Source organism: Athene noctua, chromosome Z, assembly GCF_965140245.1.
Source record: "Athene noctua chromosome Z, bAthNoc1.hap1.1, whole genome shotgun sequence".
NCBI lineage: Eukaryota > Metazoa > Chordata > Aves > Strigiformes > Strigidae > Athene > Athene noctua.
This window is the reverse complement of record NC_134077.1, coordinates 29589270-29614657: the sequence shown is the minus strand read 5'-3', so window position 1 is coordinate 29614657 and position 25388 is coordinate 29589270. Positions and strand designations below refer to the sequence as shown.

At 38.7% G+C, this 25388-nt stretch overlaps 1 protein-coding gene across 3 annotated transcripts in view; it reads right to left on the bottom strand.

Moving 5' to 3' along the window:
• The window catches only part of TNFAIP8 (TNF alpha induced protein 8), a 63793-nt gene that overhangs the window by 2510 nt on the left and 35895 nt on the right, over nt 1-25388 (bottom strand). Inside the window, exon 1 of one of the 3 annotated variants that reach the window (XM_074931906.1) lies at nt 18817-18869. The exons of 1 other annotated variant lie outside the window; for it this stretch is intronic. In XM_074931906.1, coding sequence (XP_074788007.1) covers nt 18817-18847 — 31 coding nt within the window. In that variant the 5' untranslated portion in view covers nt 18848-18869. Of the gene's footprint in view, nt 1-2272; nt 2370-18816; nt 18870-25388 lie in introns of those variants that run through there. One more of the 3 variants, XM_074931907.1, reaches the window with a different exon arrangement.

Genomic DNA, 25388 nt, shown 5'->3' with positions numbered 1-25388 from the left:
AATAGCCAAAAGATGTACAGTCTAGGAACCGTCGTAACACTTGATAGCATAACCTTACAAAGATATCCTTCTGTGACCGATAAAGTAGATCCTACAACAGATTTCCACCTCCAAAACTATGCTTGCTTTCACCAATATACCTAGTGACTGGTTTGTAATTTCTTCAGATACTTCAAAGACCCCAAACGTTCTTTCAGAAACTTGTTTTGTGAAATATTACCACTCATGTTCTGTTGCCAGTGACAACGATTCACAGCACGTTCCCTTGGCAGCACCTTCTCCACTAAGGCACATGTGAATTTGTATTTCCAGGTTGAACGATCTGGTAGATGGCTGCCCTGCAGCTTTCCTGGAGTCTCAGACAGGCTGAAGGAAAGGTTCATCTGTTTCCACTTACTTCACATATGGAAGATTTGCTTTGCAAGCACAGGGCCTGGAAACGTTTTTTTCTTTTTTCTTTTTTTTTCCTCTTAATGAAAACATAAACTCTGCAGATGCCAACCAGTAAGTCCCTGAATTTGGAAAAAGCTTCCTCTTACCTGTTTGTATTTAGGCAGCTTGGTGTGTTCACACACAGGGTGCCTGCCTCTTAGGTTCCAGCAAATAGAATGAACTTGTCCTTCAGGACATGAGAGACACAAATCTGTATTTTTACTTCCACAGTACTTTTGAGAAACTTATTAACAAGCTCATTTTTTGTCATCTCAGAAACTTTCAAGCAAGTTTGTTTCTTAAGACTTTCAGTGCATATCTATTTTGTTTTGAAGCATGAAGTGTTTGAGCACATTTTAAAAAATCATTACTACATGAGGACACTCAAAAACCAAAGAACCCATTGTTAACTATCTTGGGCAAAGCCCTCAAGATCACAAGACAGACACGTTTCTCAACCACAAACATACAGGAAGACATTAAAGATGCTGAACAGTCAATCTGAACTGAAAATCATTGATCCACTTTTTGTGCTTTTAAATATAGAACTTCAATTGTCACTATTCAAATAAAAAAAAAAAAATCCAAGTATTTCAAAGAGTGTCAAATACTAAAACTCAATAGCCAATACTTTACAAAGATCTACAGATGAATGATAGGGGTTTTTTTTCCTGCAAAACAGGAATATCAATTGTTCTTCCATAACTTTTATTTCTTAAAGCCTTCCAATTTACTAATTGCACAATGTATTCTTTCTGGCAGTCCACAAACATACATAGATGCTCATACTAATAGCAGTTCATACTACCATAATAGTAAACAATATTAGTGAATGCTTTTGAAAATGTAAGGAAGAAAAATATTTTTGATCGTGCTTGATATAGAAAAAAGCATACACAGGATAAATATTAGTCTTCTGGCAATTATATCCATAACTATTTTTTTATCAAACATGAATGTGATATTAAATCAACTATTTAGTTAGGTTATACAAATCAGCTTAGAGGTTAATTACAATTTCTTATTTCAAATTCTGGATAATCACATACACGTGTACAAAATTAACTTTCAACATGAGATGCAGTTATATCTCAGCAAAAATAAAACCAATGCTAAAATACTGTTTCAAAGTATCTTGATAAATTTTCAGAGAACCCCCCCCCAAATATGATATATATACGTACATTGAAATGGTTTTCCCCAGGATGTTTATAAAATGCCAACTGTATCACACAGAACACTCCACTGTAATTGAACAAAAATCCATACAACCTGCCTCCAGCAAGTCACACAAACACTCAGGTAGGGTTCTACCAATTTACACATAACAGCTTGCAAAGCATCAATTTCAAGAAACAGAAAACACAGCAGTTTTCAAAAAATTTCATGGTTTTTCAATAAAAATGCCCTTACATTACATAATTTAACATTTGACAAAGTGGAGCTTGATGTGCAAAACAGGAATTGCTCACTTAAAAGAGGTGTTAAACTCTTAACCGAATTTCTCTAAAAACTGCCCAAGTTTTGGGACTACCCAGCATGGCCTATTTTCTATCTACTTTGCAATACACCAGAAGTTAGCTACATTTGCCCTGTGTTATTACATGGCTTCTGATTTAATTTGCTAAATACATAAAATTCATACTTCAGTATTTCAGTCAATCCAAAAAGGAACTTGCAAACTGTCTGTATTCTATAATCAGATTTTTTCCTCACTACTGGTGACAGAAATACCTAAAATGTATTTCAGGCAATTGCTTAAATAAAACTACTTTAAGCAGTAAGATTATAGAGCTCCTTCAGACTGAACATAGGTATTTTCTTAAAAATTATTACTTACTTGTTCATCAAATGGAATTGCAATTGTTAGTGGTGACAACAGCAAGAGAGGCGAAGTGAAGACTGGCCTGAGGCTTATTTATTCCACTAAATCCAGCGCACGCTTTCTCATGCCCTTTGAAACGCTGTCAGATGCTATCACAGAGCAAACATGGGTTTCTCCCCGCCACCGTAACAGCTCTTCTCAGCTACCTTTCCCTCCTGTCTGTGGTGCTTCATTTTGCTTTGGCACCTCAGAATGCAAAAATACATTGCAGTGGTTTCACTTCCTTGAAAAGAGAGCTGAAAGGAAATTGCACTGCTGAGCAAGCAGCGTAACACCAATAGCCGTTATTGCTAACTGACAACTGGAACAATCAGCAGAAAGGGAGGGAGAAGAAAGACTGTGACTCGAAGGGGCAGGGGATGTATGAAGAACAGGCTACAACATTAACCCGGTATCTGCAAATGCAGATTCTCTCGTGTATGGGGCATTCCTGATTCCGGGATCACAGGGTGCTGGTGAGGGGTGGCCGCTGGCTGCACGTGTTGCCAGCACCCCCTTCCCAAGGTGAGGACAGCTGAGCATCCCCTTTCAAAGCTCCCATCACAATGTGAGATGTAAGCACCTAAAAATAAGCCTGTAAATCCACATTTAAACAACCACTTAAAGCAGCCTCATTTTCGTCGGGCTGCTTGTATGCAGTCACCTTTTAAGAGTGATTATAGTAGCTGGCCAGGATGCATAAGTATCTTACCTCCTCACCTATTGTATTGCCAGGTCCCATCCTTGCACTTTAAACTGAAATAGTGCCATTTCTCTGGTGGTCTGCAGGAGATCCAGATTTTGGGCAGGTAATCCCACTAATTTAAAGTATCTCACAGATCGTTTTTCTTCATGACTGCTCTTGATAGCATCTCTCTTTCCTGTGCAGTTTAACACTTCACTTTTTAAAACTGTATCATCAAAAAATGACACTTTGAAATCATTGGGATGTCATTTTCTGTACAATATATACAGATAACATGATTATGTTCAGTAGAGCGACCTCTCCATAGAGAACAGTGTAAGAGGAAAGGCTCTCACAGGAAATCCCGCCTCCATTACTTCAAAATTCACAGGATCTTAGGGGTAACAGGGACATCTGCAAAGCCTTCTAATTTATGATGTAGAGCAAACAAGTTGCCAGAGACTGCCTCCTGTAAAAGTTGGGAGCTTATTAATGAAGAAGCTTCTTAGTTCTCGCAGTCAGTGGTATTGTGTGTTTAACATTAGTATTTTGTGTGTTAAGAGTCAATCAATATTAGACATGTAGTATTCTGGATGTGTTTTCCCAAAAATACTTTACCTTACACATGTTTGCCTTAAAACTGTGGTGGAAAGATAAACTTTCAGCGAAAATTTAGAATTGCACGTTAATAAACTCTCAGGAGACTCAAGGTTACTACTTATGGATGAAATGCTGACTTTTCCCTGACATGGAAGCTCATACACCTCCCTCTGTACTGTGGCAAATGCCTATTACCAAATACCCCATTTCTCAACTCTATTTAAACTAACATAAATAAATAAATAAATAAATAAATAAATAAATAAAAGTATTCGGGGGGGGGGGGAAGAATCAGTTATTTCACTGCCTTAAATCAAGACAAAATTTTTTTACACAAGGTAACACTCAATGGTAGATAAGACATCACCTGCAGTTGAATGCATTCAATCTCATGTGCACTGACATTGAATACTTGAGTCACTGAGTTTTTAAGCTTGTTGTAATAAGGACCAGGAAAAAAGCATCCAGTAAAAACTTTGAGTGAAACATGTTAAATTCCACAGGCAAGTTAAGAGTTGAGCATTCTGACATGAGTTGCATTTCTAGCATACGTCCTGGGTATGCTGATACAACAGTCCATGCAGAAGCGAAAATGTGACTGTGAAGTCATTAATAACAACACTGCTATGTGAGACTCATTTCTTATTTTAGTGATCGACATACCATGTACTGCACTAGCACCTTGTCAGCTCAAGGTCCAAAACTGATATGGGTTTTTAGGCAAGACACAAAGAACATTTACACGGGATTAGAAGGAAAGAGACTGCACCAACTGAGCGCTTCAGGCAGCGTTTAGAAGACTGTAACCCATTGCTTTGAGAAATGTGGCAACCGATTTCCTGCCAGGCTTCCCATGTGAACGAGTGTGTTTGCCTCTGTACAGACTGTGAGTGAGAGCTACAGCTAAAAGCCTGCACATGCTGAAGGAATTGCATGTTCAGACTCCCAGAGTAAGAGCGCATCATTTCCCTGAAGGGAGGCAACTTGAAATCAAGTGGGATTGACAGCGCTACGCTTTCTGAGTGTATGTGACTATGAGTCATGCACCTCCAAAATCATGAGATTGCCTAGATACCAAGGGATAAAATAATTACTGAATTTTTACTTTTTCTTGTGCCTTCTGGGTCTTTACAGGGCTACCCTTGTTTTCAAGAATGATAAAGGCCAGAAACATTTAAAAAATAAATACACTGAGGCATATAAATATATGACTTCATGTATAAACACATGACTTCAGAAAGGTAAAGCTCCAACCATGATAAACTGCACGAGCTAGCATCAGTGAATGAACAAGTCCTGAAGCACAGAACAGGCAGAAATAAAGTCATAAACCTATTACCAGGACTGTAACAATTTTCACAGTGTGCTTATTATGTGCTGGTGAGTTTAAAAATGAGTGGTAGGACACAGTCTGTGAGTTCTTCAGATATGAATAAGGTAAATTGATTTTTCTAGCTACCATGATGTATAACTTCTTTAATAACCATCTGAGTGAGTCAGGGTTTCAAATAATGTTTTTTGGTGTGATTTAAAAAGAAAAACCCAACCAAAACAAACAGAAGAGTCAGTGTTTTGATTGTTATCCGAGTGCTTCAAAGCTTCCTGGGTGAAAGGTGTGTTAAATTTAAACTTTTTAAAAGCACAGATAAAGTCCTTGCAATGTAGAAATCAGTCCAAAAATGCAGCAGTCCCTCGACGGCCACTTCAACATATTGGTGAGTCTCTGCGTTTGCAAGCATTTGTTCACTTGTTGGCTTTTCAAACGCTAATGAAATTGAAGCTTCTACCAGACATGCAAGACCAGATAGCTCTCTGACAGCTTTCGCTCTTCAACCTCAGACACTGGGACTGCAACTTCTAAGCAGGCTGATGGCAGGGGTGAGAAAAGACCAGGGAAGCCACTGAGTTTATTGAGAAAAGGACTGCAACAGGGCAGATAGCTTGGGCAAGCACCATCAGGCAGTGGAAAACCCAGAGGGCAAACGGCTAAGTGCAGGAGGAGGAAGAAAAAAACAAACAAGGGCCCTATACAGTACTTATTTCTTCCACATATGTCTCTACTTTTTTGATTGAGGTACACAAGGTCCTTATTTGAAAAGCAAATATTTTATTTGGCACCTTGTTTTTAAAAAGGGAGATTTATATATGAATATAATTTTTAACTAGAAAACAGTTTAAACTAAAATTTTCAATGCATACAAAGCATTCGTTCATAAAGGTAAGTAACCTTTGCTGACAGTTCTCTTGATAGGTATGGTAAATTGTACTAAATTCTCATTCACCCTAATCTTTACCAACTGAGGACACAGTTGGGGAATGTTAGTCAAGCAGTATGTAGTAATTTTAACATTCACACTGGAAGACCTTCAAAAGAAAAAATACCCAATCTGAAGCCAAGCCTAATGTATGGCAAACACTGCATGAGCCGTCTTACTGGATTTGGAAGTCATCTCTGAGGCTACAAGTCACTCTGAAGCAACAGTTAAAGCAATTTTGGGAAAAATCTGGCTGATTAAGCATTTTTTAAAATATACAGTAGGTCTAGTCTGTGTACTCATACTGAAAGTGAGCATACATTCAGCAGCAGGAACATCAGAAAGATAAAAGAAGAGTTAGCAAACACCACTGTGAACATCTTTTTTTTACTCAATAAAGTGCTGAAGAAGTCATTGTCAGTGGGTTTGCAAAACGCATATGATCTTGTTATATGCTTCCTGGTTTTGCTATTTAATTCTAGCCTTAGAGTATTAAAATGTCCAAAACTTGACCAACAGCAAAAGATGACCCACTTTCTAGCTGCAAATACAAACCATGAAAAAACACGAAACAAAATACTTCTATGATCAAGAGGTGAGAAGAATTGCCAGAAAAGCTACCTGGAGCATAAGGCTGGGTAGTGTGGCAAGGAAAGATGCTATTTCCAACAAGAATGTATGTGCAGTTTTGCAGTCCCTTGAGAGCAGTCTGTGCCAACAAGTTATTCTGGTTTTACATGCCTGTGCTTCCCACAGCCACCCTGTGCTTCACATGATATACTGTAGCTGATTTAGAAATTTAAAAAGCCTTCTTAGAAGTCCTTTTTTTTCCTAAAGACTGTGCATTATTTTAATTAGCACCGCAGCTTTAATAATAAGAAAAAAATCAGATTAACTTCTGATGACTGCTCTTAGAGAAGTGTATTTTAAAATATGGTGGATATTCAACAGAGAAAATGACAGACACACAGAGTAGGATCATGAACTTAATTTGGTATTTTACTTCTTTGCCACCATTTGTTATCCTTGCTGGAATGTAACAACAGGTGCTGTGGTATTAAATAAGCTGCCTGTGTATTTCAGCTGTTGGCCATTTCAGGGTTACATCAAGTTCCTCTGCCTCTACCAGGTGTCCATGCACACTCAAGAGTAACACTGCACAAATCTTTTCACAGGAAAGAAAGTGTGTCTTAGGTCATTCGTTCCAATCAAGAAAATGCAGTGCAGGTACTGTATTTTTTTTGTCCAGCCTTAGAAGCATGTACCAAATTGCAGCAAGGCAACAGTGCCAAGCTTGCAAACCCAAGTGGCACTTCTAATAAAACAATCTGGCCATTCAACTGAACGTTTTACCAAAAGTTAAAGTTTAAAAAGAGGTATCTAACTGCTCTTACAACCATCCTGGCAAAAGGAATGTCTTCTTAACAAAAAAAAAAAAAAAAAAAAAAAAGCATGAGAGAAACAGGGAACTCAGCTGCAAGGACAAGGTAGCAACCTGGCTGTCAAAATGCAAATGACATTTAATTTGAATATCATGCAAAGAAAGCCACAGCAGAGGCTTCAGAGAGTTCAAATGACAGAAAGGTGTATAAGTGATCTTACAATGGCTCTGAAAGTAGTTAATGATGTTTTTCCTGCATTTCTAGTTCCGGTTCTCTGTTGTTCTCTATGTCCATCCATATGACACCTTGTCTGTTTCTTGCAGACAGGAAGGGAGTCCCTCACTATCTCTCCTTCAGTGTAATGTTGAAAGATGGATGGATTGCTAACTTGCACTTTTTATATTACTCTTGTATCTTCCACTGGTTGTCCCGAGAAACCAAATTATACTCGTGTCCCACACACATAATTTGATTTCTGACTTCTCCTTTCTAAAGGAACTTCTGAGGCACTTAGGATTGCCACAGCTACAGGCCAGATACACAAAAAACCAGCAGTGCTTCCCAGGACACTCAGTTCTCAGGTGTCTGGTTAGTATATTCTTTTTTCAATATCAACATTGAAATGCAGATTATAAAACACAAGAGTGTATGCCATCTAAGAATTTAACTTATCAGACACTGGCTGTTCTTTAGACCTGGGACAATGATGACACGCTTCATGTCTTTTGCAGTTTTTACTTTTTTGTCACCTGTTTTCCTGTTTTATAGCATGAAGGGTAAGTTTTCTGGCATTAAATGCATGGCTGTACAGAGAATATATATTTGTCTTCTCTTTGGCACCAGTCATTCATGGATTCTGAGATTATGCATGACTGCACTTGGTGGCCACAGTGGTCTTTTCCATTGCCGCTATTAACACACATTTTTCCTTATTTTCCTTTTCTACAAGGAGCAAAATAAATGAACCACTCAGTTTTAATTTTTTTCTCCCAGTATTTAGTAGTCACAGCCTGTTCCCTCTGTATCCATATTACAGCTACCAGGACTTTCATCCAAACCTCTAGCCATGGAATCAATGTTGGAGAGTATTTTCTCTCCTTCATTCCCTTATTCCCTTGCTGTCAGTTCAGAACAGGCTCCCCAGGATCCAAACGCACAGTCTATCTTTTGGAGGCTTTGCTTTGACTCCTGTTTGTTTCCACTTGGTTTGCTTTATTCCTGGCATCTCCAAATCAAAACCAATTCTCAAAAAAGCCGAAAAAGTATGGAAAGTATTTCTATACATAACACTTATTGGAAAAAAACCCCACCTTTAAAATCTTTGACTTAACAAGACCTAAACTCTCAAGCATAAACCGAGACTGTCAAAACATCGGTCCACCTCCCCACGTACCTTAAGAGTTTGGGTTTGCTTTCATTAATGTCATTAAATCCTAGTAGACAATACAGCATAAGAAAAATTAGATCTTTAATACTGTTAGCAACTCGTTCTTCTGTAAAATTAAATTTTCTGGTTAAACATCATGTGTGTGACACTGTCACTTTCTTTTATGTCAGAAAGCAGTATTATTTGGATACAGAACTTGATACCTAGCAATGCACTAGCAACCCTATTTCTTTTTTTTAAATCTTGCAAATATATTTACTGACTAAAACTCGACAATCTTCAGAGGTCCCTTTCAGCCTCAACTGTTCTGTAACTCTGTAAAACCTGCATCTATTTTGAGGTTAACTCCTCGGGGAAAGGCATGGGAGATTGAGCGCACTGTTTTTTACAGCTGTTGACTACTGTAGAATTTAAATGTCCAGCTTCTCGACTTTGTACTGACATCAAATGGTATTTTTACGTAGGCAATGAACAGCACTGGTCAGCTGTGAAGGGATATCCACCACAAGAAAAGGTTGTTGTAGCTTGAGATTTTCAGGATTATTGCTCAAAAAATGTCTTACTTACATTTCCAGGTACTGCAAATTTGAACCTGGAGAAGGAAAGGCCTCAAATGGTGAAAATAAGCATAATCAATCTAAATTTCAAATTATTTAGATCACATTTTTGCACTGAAATAAATGTTAGCAGTTTGTCTCACTGGGATACTGCTATCCTCTCCTCCCATACTGCATGGCATTTTGTAACAAGCCACAAATGGATCAACATCTAAATCCACCATAATTTACATCTCTTTCAATTGATTATAATACCAACTGCTTGTTTCAAAGAAAGGTTAGTTTAAACATACATCCAGGACAGTGATGTCTTGCATCACAGACTTCTAAATCTCTAGCACTAAGGACAAGACTGTGAGCTAGGTGAAATCATCTTATCACATGTGTAGACAACAGAGCCGAACTATATTCTCCCCTTCCTGAAGTATCCACTATTTCTGTTCACAGCTGCTCAAATTCATGATTATTGTTTAAAGTTCTTTGCTAGTTTCTGAAGTAAAGTCCAAGTCACTATTTCTCAGTGAGCATTTTTAATATAAATGTTTTTAAGTTAACAGAAACATTAATCAATTTTCTTTTTTGCATGAAAGTAAAAATAGCTTTTGGAGTCAGTAGCTGAAATACTCACCAGTGTTATCTACCTGCTTTTGTTAATATTAAACCAAAAATTTTCTTCTTCCTATAAATAAAACGATCCTTGTAGAATATTTTGGTAAAGTGGACATAGTAAAAGCAAAAACAGATCTCATGAAAGCTTTTAAGTTTTAAAACCATGTAATTCCTGTATTTTTCAAAGTCAAAGTTTCCTACACACCTCGACAAAGTTAATGAAGTGGAAGCTTGTCTGTGCATGCACTGGTTCAGTGCTTTATTAATTCCCATATGAAGTGAAATGTAAACATTTTGGGAACAAGACTTGAGGATATCACATTCTTAGAGTTCTACTGAAATCACAGGTCAGCTACCAATGCCTTAGAGAAACCCGCAGGTACTAACCTTTACAGATAAGGAAAATACATCTCAGAATATATCCCTGCATTTCAAATAACAAACCTTTCAAGGATAAACAATCTCAAATAAATTAAATGCTAACTGCAATTCATTCTAATTACTGTAAATTGCCAGCAGGAACAGGACTCTCTGCAGACACCTCAACATTTGTATACTGTATGTCAAACTGAAATGTAGGTTTTCTCTCTTGCTGTGCAAAACAGACTCTTTGATCTTTCATTACTAATCTGTGTAGTTACAAATATTGATACCGAATTCAGCAAAAGGTAGAGAAAAATAAATTAGTTTACACAGTGTTTATTCAGACCTCTACAACACTCCTGCTGAAACAGATCTGTGGTCAAGATTTTGGATCCCAAGTTCCCCAGGCTGACTCCCCTGTGCCAGTCAGAGGCACAGGCTCTCCACTTCTCATTGCTAGTCAGTCAAGCACTAGAAATGAACCATGAAACAGAATTGTGACAGGGAATCAACCGATGAAACTGAATCAAACCACACCTCAACCCAGCAAGGAATCTTATGAAGAAAAACAAGATTTATGAGAAAACATCCCAAAAGGATGAATGTAGAATGAAATTCTCGAAGCAGGTTTCCCGGTTTCTCTCCTCCTCACTCAATTTGACAAGCACATTGACAATTGACAGCACATTTATGGCTTGTGCTTTTGCTGATATAATGGTTAAAACAATCATGTTATTGGCAGTACCATTTGCATTGCTAATCTCACAGTGTATCCTGTTCAGTAGTCATGATGAGATGCATGCACAAAAGTATACACCTGCCATTAAAAAACACAATTAACTTGGCAAATGTACTGATGCAGACAGAGAAAGCATGAAAATTTGTAACTTACAGATTTACCACAGTACAAAAAAAAAAGTTAATGTCAATATGTAGAAAACTAACATTCAAATTGGTGCTATTTATTAATGCAGAAACAGTCAGTTTAAGCACTCAAATTTCTTACAAAGTCACATACGGCAACTGTTACTACTAACTGTACTACTACTGGATCTCTGAAGTAACTACCGAATAATCAAACATGAAAAAATAACCTTTAAACATCAAAAAAAGTAATTTTGGCTTTAAAGCCATTATGAAATACATGAAACTATTTTTAGCCTTCTACTTCTTCCATTGAGTGTGATGTATGGAAAAAGAAAAACAGAAGCTGTTTCATAAAGTAGAATAAAAATCAGTAGCTCTTTCACACCTCTTTATGAAATGTTCTTCTCTTACCACATTTTGTAATCTAATTGTGACAAAAAATCTGTCCAGAAGGTTGAAGTAACACCTGCAATATAATTTTCATTTGCTTAATTTATTACTCAAATATGTTTACAGAGACTCTAAATGCCTGAGGAGAGAGGGGAAGCAATTTGCTTCTCAAAAATCAGTATGTAAGAACTCTCATGAAACCATCACATTTAACAGAAGATTTGACCAAATGATAAATCACTACTGATGAAAGGAATGATGCGTGCTTTACAATAAAAATTACAAATTACAACTAGTATTTGAGTGTTACATTTTCCTTATGTTATCTCTGACACATGTTTCACAAAATACTCATTGTTCTTAGAAGCCACTCAGTCAGCCTGTTGCTATACTTGGAAATAATCCTGATAAAGAATACAGCCTTTCCGAATGTATGTGCAAGGCCCTCCCCTTAGCCAGATACTTCTTTTGATTCTCCAGAGACTCACTGACTTTTGCTCCCCAGTTGCTAACCTCTGCCTCATTTGTGACAGCATATAGTTTACGAATTACTCAAAGAAAATAAGTGGAACGTCTAAGAAATACTATAATATAGCAAATGCTGTCATCAACAGGCAGTAGAAGGAAGATGGGGAAGCTAAGTCTCTGGTACAACAATCAGTTCTGTAAGATGAAAAAGACTGGTCAAATTTGAAAGCTAAGTACTGTTTTCCCATATGTGGAGTACTGTGTCCAGTTTTGGGCTCCCCGTGTCTCTCCAAAAAAGGAGCTGATGAACTGAAGCAAGTCCAGCAGCCATCAAGATGGTTAGACAGCTGGAGTGCACAATACAAAGGACAGGCTGAGAGTGTTTGCTCAGCCTGAAGACTAACAGTGGACCTAAGTGATTGATCTAATTTATTAACTGAATAGTTATAGAGAAGACAGAGCCAGGCTCTTTTTGAGGATACACAGCAAAAGAGCAAGGGGCAACAGACACTAGCAGCACCAAGGGGAATTCTCGTTAGGAATGACCACTTTCAAAGCAAGGGTGGCCAAATATTGGAATATGTTGCCAGAGAAGTGGGATCAGCAGTCTTGAAGACACTATCAACTTGACTAGAAAAAGCCTAGGCAGCCTCATATAAGCTTGAATTTTGATCCAACTTCAAAGCTGGCTCTGCCTTGAGAGGAAGGTTGTGCCTGATGACCTCCAGAAGTTCCCTGCAGCCTCAGTTAATCTATGATTCTATCGACCAGGTAGCTCACGGCACTGTATCTTATTTGCAATTAAACACAAGTCTTGCAGTTTGCTATGGATTAAAAGATTTGATTGCATAAGTGTAATTATATTAATGGAATTTTCTCAAAGCAATACAGCATTCAAACAAACAATTGCAGCTCAATGATTAACCTGTTCAGTGTTTCAGTGATTCTCTAAAGTAACCCTACCAGCTACAGCTAGCGCTTATCCTGTGGCCTCTGCTCAAATTAACACCTAGCTTCCTTGTGCTGTTAGGGCAGATGAGGAAGAGATTGCTAAATATGTGAGGTACAAAGTGTTCTGCAGAAGACAGCTACTCCATATGGACTCCAAATATGGTATACAACAAAGAGCACCAGTTCAACCCATTCAATTATGAGCCTGTAGAAGAAGAAATGAGAGTAGCCACCTAATCCATTCACAGATTAAAGGTTACTCTGACTTGGTCAGGAAAATAAAACCAACCATTATTTCAATTATTAAGAGGAGAGAGGGAGAGCTGCTTCCTGAGTCACAGAATCATGGAATGGTTTGGGTTGGAAGGGACCTTTCAAAGATCATCTAGTTCCAACCCCTCCCCGGCACCATGGGCAGGGACACCTTCCACTACACCAGGTTGCTCAAAGCCCCGTCCAACCTGGCCTTGAACACTGCCAGGGAGGGGACATCCACAGCTTCCCTGGGCAACCTGTACCAGTGTTTCACCACCATCACAGTAAAGAATTTCTTAATTACATCTAATCTATATCTACCCTCTTTCGGTTTAAAGACATTACCCTGCATCCTATCACTATGACCCCTGATAAACAGTCTCTCACCATCTTTCCTGCAGCCCCCTTTTAAGTACTGGGAGGCTGCTATAAGGTCTCCCCGGAGCCTTCTCTTCTCCAGGCTGAACAACCCCAACTCTCTCAGCCTGTCCTCATAGGGGAGGTGCTCCAGACCCCTGATCATCTTGGTAGCCCTCCTCTGGACCCACTTATGTCCTTCTTATGTTGGGGCCCCAGAGCTGGACACAGTACTCCAGGTGGGGTCTCAGGAGAGTGGAGTAGAGGGGGAGAATGCTCTCCCCCCACCTGCTGGCCACACTTCTCTTGATGCAGCCCAGGACACAGTTAGCTTTCTGGGCTGCAAGTGCACATTGCTGGCTCATAGTCTTCCACTACTGATACCCCCAATTTCTTCTCCAAGTCTCATGGTTTTAACAGAAAGTCTGTGCTCTCACTGAGAGATTCAAGTGCCCACCTCTAGACAGAGCTGCAGCAGCTGTACTACAAACCACAGCAGCTGTATTCCTGTCCTTAAAGCCCTTTGTCCATTTCCTGTATTTTGCTTCATTAAACAAACAATCCTTCAAACTACATTAAAAAAATGTAGCCGTTCTGACTTACCAGTCTTTCCTCTGGGTCTTTCCTCCAAATTTCCCATTGCTCCTTCTTCATTAAGGTTTTAGCTTCTTGCTCTTCCTTCTACCCCCACTATTTGCACCTCTTGCAATGCTTTTTCCCCATGCATATGTGATACAGTATTAGTGTCAATTAGTAATAATTCTAATTTTTCATAAGCTTACTTCCATTTTTCCTTCTTTCCTGTACTGAAGCGACATATTTTGCCTTTAGCTTGTCCTATTAATCTTGAATTCTAATAATCTATAGAAGGAATTATGCAAAACGCCAAGATGTTAAGCATTGCTCTGATTTTATAGAGTTGTGTACATGAAATGTGTAGCCTTGGTAGTATTTTGATACTCTTCACCAGTAGTAGGGAAGTTATCTGTGGAATAGAAAAATCCTCAAATTGACTAATTCAGATCTATGACACATCCATTGGGGCCAGATGATTCTTCCTGCTCCTGAACTGTACTTCTCAGACTACTCTCCAACAAAACGTCCCTGTTTCACTGGCCTTAATGTTTTATGGATATTGTTGTTTTGACAAGGGAGGGTAGGCATAGAGCAGGTGAAACAAAGTAAGCCCACAAAATGCTAGTTTTGGGATAGTCAGATGGAGAATTATGCATTACAGACTCCCATCGATGTTCTGGATGGAATAAGTGGTCTGCTGAAGCACAAGAGCAGACTATTTTTTTATGTAAATGAACACAATTCTTCCCTGGAAAACTTTCACACAATGATATGTGACTGCAAAATGTCAAAGCAAATCCATGACTACTTACAGCAGGGAGTACTGAATTCTCAAAACAGTGAGTGCTCTGTGATTTTATAACCTCTGTGTCTCCGTTCTGAGCTCTAAAAGGAACAAAACAGGTGAGCTCATTCCTCAGTAATCCCATTTGGATTAAAAAATGCTAAATGTGTCTAAAAAAGTTATGAGCACTTGTAGGAATGCAGAGGTATCTCTCTCCCATGAAATGTGGTACTTTAAGTATGATAAAGGTGCAATGCAGGCTCTCACTGCTTTCAAGTCTGTAATATAATATTCATTGTTTCATAGGCTATGTATTACACTCACTGTGATATCTGTAATTATTTTACTTTTCCTTTGAGACATTAGGTTAATCTCTTGTTGTTTTCTAAGTATACAACATAAAACCTGTAGAATGAAGCTGAAGAGCTCTGAAGCTTTACATAAATTACTATTTCCTTCTATTGAAGAAATACTATGTAAGTAACATCACAATAATTTTAACTGCTATTGGCATGTATTAAAAAAGGTATATTCATGATACATATTTTTAATATGACAGTGTTAACAACATCTTTGGATCTCAGAAAGGAATTAAGTCAAATAACAGCCTGAAACCATTTGGTACCTTCCTTGGTACATGATATGCCACCATGCAACAGCAAACTGCCATGCATTTAAATGTGATAGTCTTGACTTTACCATGGTCTTTGTTTCATCTAGGGCAAAAGTAACTACAGGAAAATGTGCCAGGGTTATTTATATCATGACAGTAGCTGGAATCTGTAAATGCAATACAGATTGATGCCATACACAGCCCCAACACACCCCAACAAGCACACCCCACACCCCAGCACACACCCACACCAACACACCCAAATACCACCACCACCACCCCTGCCCCCACCGAACTGTGGTATATGGATGAATAAAAAGATTGTTATAATGTTACTAAATAGCACAACTGGAGAAAAAAACCCACTGTTTCATGTTACCATTCTAATGTGGACTATGCAAAGATCAAAGGCAGATAGATGCTCAAGAGCCCAGATACACTGCTCCTTAACCCATATCCAGCAATTAGTACAACATACAGTGAAGTAATGATTGTCTCCTAGCAATGTCTTTTTGCTCACAGTTCCTGCTAAAAAATTAAGATTTGACTGGAGGTTAAAGACTACCTTTATATGACTAATTACAAAAGAGAAAATCTCCAGGAGTTTACCACTCAAGATCGACCTTGATTTTGTGGTTCACTGTAACAATAGGTATAGTTCATTTTTACAGTAGTAAAACCTATGGTCTTTGATCTTGTTATGCAGATTTTAATAAATAATCCATATTAACCCACTAGATCTACTTTTACAGACATCCCAATGTTCTCCAAATACCTTAATGCATTTGTATAAAGTGGCTGGAAGTATTGCTCACTTCACCATCAGATCACTGTCAGAACATACACCATGTTCGATGCTATTACTGTGCCCTCAACCCTCCTTTTCATTCAGACTGATCTTCCAGCAGATAGTCAGAGTCACACCTGGATGCTGCAACTAACTATCAGAGCTCCTTATACATCCCTTCACTACTTCCTGGCCAGTGATGCTTCCCTGGCCCCCTAAGCATCTCTGCTTTAAAGAATATATAAACATTCTGCCTTTGCCTACAAACAACATTTTTCCTGTAACTTTCTCCATCTTTCACTTTTTAGCATGTAGCCAATTAACCACTATGCTTTCATCGTTATCCCTGGCATTGAAATGTACAGAATCTGGTAAAATATTTAATAGTTGTTCAAGTGTACCCTCTATCCCTTCCATAATCAGTCATAGACCTTTACATGCTAATTCCCCAGCTGGACCTCATAGCTTGTGGGTAAATCAGAATTGCTCTTTTAGAGTGATGTTTGGTCTTGTACCTAGAGGAAAAAAATCAATCACACCCCCCTTTGGTAATCTACTTAAAAGACTATACATACTCAGTATCAAAAGTCTGAGCCCCAAATTCAGTTTGAATTTAGGAAGCATCAATTTTTCTTTATGCAAAAAGAAGTTTCTTGATGAAACAGAACCAGTTAATTGAAAGACTCTGAATGCCTATTTTATGCCACATAAACTGGACCACTACAAATCCACAGTAGTGGTAGATCAGTGATCTCTCCTGCCATATTCAATCAGACTAGGCAAAATAGTGTAAAAGCTGAAGTTCTATAGATTCACCTGTTAATCCCAGTCTTTATTCACACAGACACTAACCCCCCTTTTCTCATGCATCTTCTAAATTATTCCTTTACAGATGGAAGTGTATATGGGGGTGTATTACCAAGAGTACATTTACAGACTGACCGAAAAATGTTTTCAGCAACATTTGTACCTCAACTTCCCACAATGGCTACTGTTTTTATTTTCCATTCTAACCTATTAAAATCACAGGACAGCAAAACCCAAACACTTTCCTAGTTAAAAGTAACTCACTGAAAAGCTACCCTTTCTTTCCTGTCTCAGCCACCTGCTCCAAATGCTATTTTCAGCATGAAGATCCTGGCATCTCAAATTGTTTCAAAAGAAATGCACAAAAAGGCAAAAATGTTCTCAGATGATTTTAAGAATCTGAGCCATCTAAGAAGGTAAGAGTTTCCTTTAAACAAGAAAATTTACATTTCAAATATAGCCAACTTAGGAAAATTGTCTGGGGCTTCCTGTATGAAACCAGAGGATCTTTCATGCTATGGCATGCCTGCTGATCTCTCCTACTGTAAAACTGAAGGAGAATGCTCACAGTGACATATTCGTTTTCACATACTCTCTTTTTTAAATAGTTTCTGTAGAGAAATATTTTTTTCAGTTCTGCTTTTCAATAAATCTGTCCTACAGAATCTTCTCGGGGAAAAAACCCTGCCTTTTAGTTCATCTGTACATTCAAAGAGAAGAAAGAAAAAGAAAACACAGAGCACCATTGTAATTCTTATTGAAACACAGGCTATCGTGCTTCATTATTAACGAGGTTCTATCAGCATTATTAGCATTAAATTTGATTCAGTCCAAGCTGGCTTCTCTGCAAATCAGCAAAATACTCTTACACAAGTAAGCAGGGGTCCCTGGTGATGTTATTCTTCAAGTGGGTAAGTAGTACAGAGTGTGAAGGGAAACCATCTGAAGTATTCTGAAAATGTCTTGCTTTCACCAAATACAAAATGCTTAGGTTGACCTATTGCTTGCTTATCTGTTGGGCTTTTTTAGTTGTTTTTCTAAGCTATACTGGATGACTGTGAGTATCTCTAAGGTCTATATGTAACCATGCAACATCAATTCTGTAATGAAAAATCCAGTGTATAACCCCACCACTGCCCTGTTCCCTCTTCCGTATAAATGCTCTTTTGTATATAGACACTTTCAGGAAATTGCCCTCCTCCTCCCCCACTTGCTCCCTACTGTCCTACTCTGGCTCGCACCCCCTCCCAATCAACACTAGGGAATAATTGTATTTTTGTTGGAGCAATTCCAGCTCCTCCACATGTTCCACTCCAGAAGCAGTAAATGAAACCCTGTAGCTTTGGCACATTCCTCTCAGCTTTAACACACGCACACACATGCACGCACACGCATGCATGCACAGTCATTTAGACAGGGAAGTAAGCGGCATTGTGCTTATTCCCAAAATAATGACCTTTCACTTCTCCCTCAAGCAACTTCCTCTTTTGCTGAAAAATACAGTGCTTCCAAAGTCAAAAAAACTTCCTCTTTTGATATTCTACTACCAGTGTTTTGAAACACCGTTTCTTCCACTTACCAGTATTCCATGTGTGAATAAATTACCATTGTTGAGACAGACAGATATTCCCGGGTGCCAATGCTTCAGTCATTTCACATCCAGGGAAATCGTCAGCACTTCAGATGATTTTGCCAAGGCATTTTCCCCTCCCCTTTGAATACCCAAAAGCTAAAGCAAGCAGAAACTCTCCTCTGCACTCACAAAAGCGGCGCTGGCAACATGAGCATGCATGTTTCCACTCCCGTGAAAATAGTTAAAAACCATACCTTCCTTGGGTTCATCAGCCTCCGAACTCATGGTGTTAGTGCAAAGCACTGGGGACCTGATTACAGCTGACGTGCGCGCTGAGAAACAGCCGCAAGTTAACTTCTCAAAAAAAAAAAAAAAAAAAAAAAAAAAAGGAAGGAAAAAAGAGAGAGGGTTGGGATTTTAAGGGAAAAAGTCTATGAATTCAGCAAATCACAACTAAGCTACTTGAAAAGGATCCCGCCCCTTTCTCAGCTGCACACCAGCGACTGTCTGGAAAACCAGCACCTTCACAGAAAACGTCTTTTACTCGCCAGCAGTCGTCGTTTATGCATTTTATTCTCCCCAGTCTGTAGGAAGGGTGGAGTTTCACTTGTTGCAGCTTGCCAGCATGGTATGAGAAAGCAAGCCGGGGAGACCAAAAAAACCCTGAGTATGGAGTAGTGTCTGATTGCAGTAACTGACAATCAGATTGGGGCTCTTAACTTGCAGGAAAATCCAATTTAAAACAATTATTTTTTAAGCCTAAATTGTGCATTTCAACACTAGTTACTATCTGGAATTAGTTCTGTAGCCTCTGTAATTACACTGACTAATACAGGATGACTAAATACATGCTGAAAGGATGAGAAGCAGCAGCTTTCTTTCAGGTAGTTTAAGGTAAGTATTTTTTCTTTAACTCATTCTCAGTGTATGGTCCCATCTACACTGAAAGTAGCAATTTACCTTTCTTTCTTTGAAAAACTGTCTGATTTCTTTGTGCTACAGACCCCTAGAAAATATAATTATTTTGAACTATTACATGACATTGTTTTACAGCACAGCAAGAGAACAGGGGTCTTTTGCACCACCCACCAACTCCTCATGCATAACACCTTCGTAGCGAATTCTGGGGGAATTACATGGAAGGCTATTTTCCAGTTGACACCGACTCCAGTAAAATCATCAAAAGGAACCATCTTTTCCTATTTACTCATTTAATATATTTTTAGCACAGCAAATAGGACAAAACCTCAGTGGAAATGCGGTTGCTCAAACAAAAGGGGAGGTTGATCTCTCAAGAGATGTCCTGGTGATGCTGCCAGCTCCAACATGCAACCAAATTCCCACCTACCTCCCCCTCACAGGGTTAAATGAGTGTGCGTGAGGGGTTGTCAGGTCTTCCTGAAAGTAACACTACTAAAAGCTAGCAAGACTTACTGGACTCAAGTAGAAATAAGTGTATTTCAAGATAGAAAAGGGACAAAGCTGTCAGCTGCACAAAATTGGAGCACATAAGAAAAAAAAAAAAGTATTTCAGATCGTAACATTCAGCTTTATTCATTAAAGCTTACGGAAAGCCTGTTAGTGCATAGGGTGGTTTTGTAAGTAAAAGGCACAGAGTCAGGAAGGGCAGTATGACTTCTTTAGCCATGGCAAAGTTGCTTTGAGGACCGGGATAAATAATACTTCAGAATGTGAGCAACTTTTGTGCAATTTGGAGTGATTTTATTCACGGTATCCTTTGCCACATACTTCTCCCATGCCTCAGAAAGACAGACCTCATTTTAGTTAAAGGCTCTTGATGACTCTTGAATATTTTGCAATACACACAACTACATAGGTCCCTTAAGGACATTTCTCAAGAAGCTAGCTGTCTTCTACAGGCCTCATCATCTCCTGTGGCATGGCAAAGCACAGCAGCTGCATCCTTCAAAGCACAGAGAATGAAAGCGAACATCACCCTAAGCAATATCATAGAAGAAAAAGTAATTACAACACCGGACTGAAAGAAGCCACATTTTCAAGTTAAAAAAAAAATAAAAAATAAAAAATAAAAAATTAGTGGTTTGGGCTAATTACTGTTTAGTAGATTGAAACCACTCAAAAAACCCCACACAGAATAGAGGAGGAACAGGAAGTAACATAGTGTTAGTGAAGATGAACTGCAATAGCCTTTGGGGTCCTTTAATCAAAGGGTGTGTTGGCAGAGAGAAAAAATAGTCAGAATATAAACCAGTATCAAGAGTCCAGTGTTTACACAAGAGAAGAGATTTACACAACAGATGGATGCCTTTAGATGACAGAGAGACATGAAGAGATAACAAGCCTTGTGGTTAAATGTCAGCAAGTTCTGCAAATTAAGATTTCTCAAATCTCAGAAACTTCAGACCTCTTTGGACAGATAACTAAAAGCCAGTGATTTCGTTTGTTTCTTCCCTATAGAGTCACGATTGCATCTCCTCACTCAGCCCTGTTCCTCCTGCATACAGGGTCTCAATTCAACTCCAGAAATGGTTTTTTTTATGTTTTATTTTGGTAGTTATACTTCTTAAAAACACATGCATTGGCTGAAAAGACCCCAACCAGACTGATGAATGTTTTGGGAGGTATGTTTTTGATCTCAGGTAAAGCAGGGACTTTCAATGGCATTCAATCATGAGGACGTTACCGCCTTCTTCAGAGTCTGCATCCAAAGAACTCCAATATTTTACTTAGAAGGCCAGCAAAAGTAATGGAGTAAGGGAGGTAAAAATTAAACAGAGTCCATGAACAACACCAGAGCCCAGGTAAGGGATAATATTACCTCACCTGCAGGGAAGAGCAGTTATTGAAGCATCCAGACTGATTTTTGGATCCCATGATGTAAACAGCCTGGAAGCTCAAAAAACCTCTCCTTAATGGTAAACTGTGTATGTGATACAGAGTAGGAAGGCAAAACAAAGAATGACAAAACCTCTAAAAATAGCATCAGTAGATACAGCTAAGTTTCATACAGAAGATTCTCTTGGGGGAAAGTAACTTTCTGAAATGAAGGTCTTAAAACCTACCACACAATGGGACAGACACTGTCTCAGAGGGAAGGCCAGAATTCCCAGAGGAAAATTAAATCTTTTATGTAGCACACACAACAAAATGTGTTTATATACTAAGTTTCAGTGGCTGAAAGTCTAAAAGTCACAAAGCTGAGTAAGACAAAGGGCTGAAGTCCTTTACACACTTCTCTGTTAGAACAAAAACTTCTGGTTTCACTTTACAAAAAAGTTAGTTGGTTTTGTTTTGGGTTTTTTAGCTCATCATTTGTAAATTGTCCTCATTTCTGCTAACACTAAGGCAGAGTCACCACAGAAAGGCTGTAGCCAGGCCTTGGTTTACTACAGCAATATGCAGGGCATTGTGAAAGGCTGTGTCAGCACATCTGCAGCCCTGCTTAAAACCTTACTCAATGTTTTGTGTCTCAGTGCACGCTGAAACAGCTCTGTCTACAGGAGCATTTTCTTATTAGATACACAGATGGCAAATCCTATTACATCTTTTATAAATATTTAAACAATAAAAATCATAATAGCCAAAAAATGGTGCTAAAATTACTGCCAGGAAGATTCTGAACCGCACGTTCCTGTTCACAAAAAAAGAGGAAGCACCACTACTAAATGAAAAGTATCAGAAAGAAGCTTTCAAGAGGAGGCAGCTCCCATGGAAGCAAGAATAAATCTCCTACTGCAAAAAAAACCTCTGCAGAACCCCAGAACAGTTCTACAGAAGGAAGTGGTAATGCAACATTTCAGACATTACATATTCATGAAGTTTTTAAAAAAAATCTCCCCCTGTTTGGTTAATGCAATTTAAGTTGTCTGGCAATAACTTCTTCTCTTCCAGAATGTCACATTCAGTAGATTGCAGACCTTAAAAAGATAAAAATAAGGTCCATGCCCAACTTCAACTCCTTGCTACAGATGATAGCCACCAATCATTTCCTCTTTCTAAGCCAACTGCATGTCTTTTGCCACTGCAACTGTACTGCACTGAGTTATTTGAAGCCACGTGACAGAACTCTGATGGCAGCTGAGGAAATCTGGGTTTCCCACCATACTCCCAACTGTGAGACAAAAAAAAAGAGGTGTACAAGTAACGTGAAAGACTGTAATACACATAACTGCAGATACAATTTCTTTATGCTATGCCAATAGCCATTATGTAGAGATGTTCTTTCCCATGAATTAGCAAGCTTGCAAAATGTTGTGTGGATCAATGATGAGAAAGTGAAAGTGTTGTACTATACTGTCCCATGTAAGACTGTATTGTTAGACGCAGTACTGGCTTTCACACTACTACTACTACAAACAAAGCTTTTGAAACAGCTGTTTTCATGGAGTAAACTCAGACATGCCATAGTTAAATATATAACCTAGGGATTATGTAAACTTCGCCATTTAGCAATCATGCAGTGATATAAGGAAAGCTTATGCCATCTCTCTTCTATAGCCCTAACAAGTTGTATCTATTTCTCATACAAGATGTTTGGGTTGACAAATTTTCAACTTCTGACACTCTCCAAATGGGTGTGGATTATAGGCACAAAAAGGAAATTTCCTCACAGGACAAGTAGAATATTGGATACTGTCCTGAAGCACTCACATGTATTGTTTCTTCTTATATATAATTTACAAAATGTAATGAGAAATGATGCAATACACCCCTTACTGTAAATGCATTTCACCAATTCTCAAATATTTGAGCTTTTCTCTAACTATTGTTCTGAAAGGGAATGAGATGTAAGATTGTTATATTTCAATCGAAGATCTCCCAAGGCAGAAATAAGTGCCGCAGGTCTGGTCTACACGTTTATGGAATCTCCAAACATGCTGCCCTATCAGAAGGGCAACAAGACGTTTGTACAGTATCTCAGAAAAAAAGGTACAAGAAAATATCTCACGGAAAAAAAGAGGACAAATTGTTTAAATCAAAAGTCTGGAAATCACACTGACATATGAGGAAATTAACTGTAGCTACCTCTTCTGCAAGTGGTGCCTTGTTAACCTGGGTTTTACCAGAAAGATCTTTTTATAGAAGCTACTGATGGAATAAGCAGTCAAAGACAACACAGAATTGTGCTCTTGACTTGCTCCATTGGTCCTTTTCTGCATCTCTTCCAGTACCACTACAACCTTTTTTTCAGGTAGATCATAACTGCACTGAGTTTCAAGATGCACAGCTTTATAAAACAGGAGACATTTTTGTTTTCTAGCCCTTCCCTATTAGTTTAGGCTGGTGGATGAGCTCTTTGGCATCCCTACAGAGCACTGAGATCTTGCAGCACAAAGCAAGGAGCTGCTGTCTCCTCCAGCACTGTCCATCTCCTAGGATGCAGAAATTCACTTGCCAGGCATCCTCCCAGGTGCCAAACAGTGCAGCCCTGACCTGCTGCTTGTGCCTTCTGCTGCTGCCACACACAGACAACACGTGGTACACACAGACATCATGTGTGTGCACGATGGTAAACAGGGAGAAGAAAGGTGTGGAGGGAGGGGCACAGAGTCACGGAAAAAAGTAAAATTTCAATTTTCTTGCATTGTATCTAAATTGTTCTGCTTTCATTTATGCACTTAAAGTTACACACAGACATTCAAATTAGCAAAAAAAGATACTATTTTAAAGTTATTTCCTAACCCAGAGGTAGAGCAACACCACCTGTAGTTATGTTACACTTACTATTGCTAAAGAGGGCAGTATGCACTGTCTGTGTAGTGTGAGTAAAACCAAATTCCATCTCTTGAGCAATTTTGTTAATTTGGAGTGTAATATTTTAGAGTAAAAAGAGGATTTTTGATTACCTGTGTGATTTTAACAGCACTGCTTATACAGTTCTGTAACTGTACCTAGTACAATAGCCCATCTGTTGTTGCTGTAGCCAGACTTTACTCCTCATTTCTATTTAGTTTATTATCTTCTACCATAAAACACACATAGATCAAGATGATCTAGACAGTGCTTAGCTTCTGACTGATGTTGGAAATACTGTTTTCAGCACACAGCATCCTGTGTTTTTATATAACAGCACAACTCTAACATCTCGGTTATCTACCGGGCAGAATTTTTAAGTGATCTGTCTTCACGTGCATAAACTATGTGCCAGGTACTGCTTTTATTTTAGGAAAATTCAGTCCACTGAGAGCTAGAGAGACAAAAGAAACCAAAACATTATCAGGTTGATCTATAAGCCAGATCTGAAAAATATGGGTACTCCCTGTTTTAGCCTGATCGTCACTGCTTGTCTTCCTTATCAACTTGTTTTTTCCCCTTTGCAGAGCAGACTTCAGACTAATTCAGATGATAATGCTTGTGGCACTTGCTGAAGCACTCACACTTCCACCAATGTCTGACCCACAAATGATACTCTGGTGTTTGTTTCTACCATGTAGTTAACAAATTATAAAAAGCCCAGCCCCAAAGGATCAGCTTCTGCACCATGCTTGGCATCCAGCACTTCATCCTATTCTTCCCCATCCCCTGTGGTGTCCTCCTCGTCTATTTCTACACCCTCCTGTTCAGCATCCATTCTCCACCCTCCTAGCAGTTTATTGAGGTCTATCCATTCTTTCATTTCCAAATGTCAAGAGCAATATACAGCAAATTGAGTATTTATACAAACCTACACCACTGCTGGTGAGACCTTCAGTCAAAGTAAACAAAACCTAGGGCTTCACCATAGATTAAGTGGTACAAAAGTATGTCTAAAGACCTCCTTTCTGAAAATGAAAGGGCAGAATAAGCAGCAGTATGGGGTGACAAATGGATTTACAGTGAGCCCATCAAGTTAGAGACAGGAAGA